General features: G+C 68.4%; 1 protein-coding gene across 1 annotated transcript in view; it reads left to right on the forward strand.

Annotated features, from left to right (window-relative positions):
* NBEAL2 (neurobeachin-like 2) overlaps nucleotides 1–645 on the forward strand; it is a 36,443-nt gene that overhangs the window by 16,769 nt on the left and 19,029 nt on the right. Inside the window, 3 exon segments of the mRNA XM_014540500.1 lie at nucleotides 2–27; nucleotides 109–241; nucleotides 358–548. Of these exon segments, the coding sequence (XP_014395986.1) occupies nucleotides 2–27; nucleotides 109–241; nucleotides 358–548 (350 nt within the window).

A 645-nucleotide genomic window follows, 5' to 3' on the forward strand; every position in this document is an offset into this window, starting at 1 on the left:
GCGTCTCCAGCGAAAGCAGCTGTACAGGTGGGTGCGTGCCCGGGACCGGGGCAGAGTGCCAGGGTGCACGGAGGACCAGCAGGCCTAACTGGCTCGGCCTGTCCCCAGCTTCTTCACCAGCAGTGGCTCAGGGTTCGAGGCCTTCTTCACGGCGGCCGGGACCCTGGTGGTGGCCGTGTGCACCCGGAAAGAGTACCTGACCGTGAGCCTGCCCGAGGTGTCCTTCGCCGACTCTGCCTGGGTGAGCCTCCATCCTTGTGTGTGTGGGGGGGCATCCTCGTGTGGCCGGGCGGGGGGTCCCCCAGCCCAGGGGGTCCCTACCCCCCGCCGACCGCCTGATGCCGTGCTTCCGTCCAGCACTGTGTGGCCGTCGTCCACATGCCTGGCGGGCTCTTCAGCCAGAACCTGGTGCACATCTACAAGGATGGCCACCTGGTCAAGACAGCACCCCTCCGCTGCCCCTGCCTCACTGAGGTGCACCGGGCAGGGCTGGGGGAGGCTTTGGGTGTCTGGGGGACCTGGACAGGGTGGGGTCTGGAGCCTCGGGGGTCTGTGCAGCTCTGGGGGCCACTGTGCAGAGCTGGATGCCTGTGGACCCCAGGCTTGGCTGTGAGCTGACTCCCCCCTTACCCCCCCCTCCCCTTG

The sequence above is a fragment of the Myotis brandtii genome, unplaced genomic scaffold (genome assembly GCF_000412655.1).
Source record: "Myotis brandtii unplaced genomic scaffold, ASM41265v1 scaffold246, whole genome shotgun sequence".
In the NCBI taxonomy this organism is placed as follows: domain Eukaryota; kingdom Metazoa; phylum Chordata; class Mammalia; order Chiroptera; family Vespertilionidae; genus Myotis; species Myotis brandtii.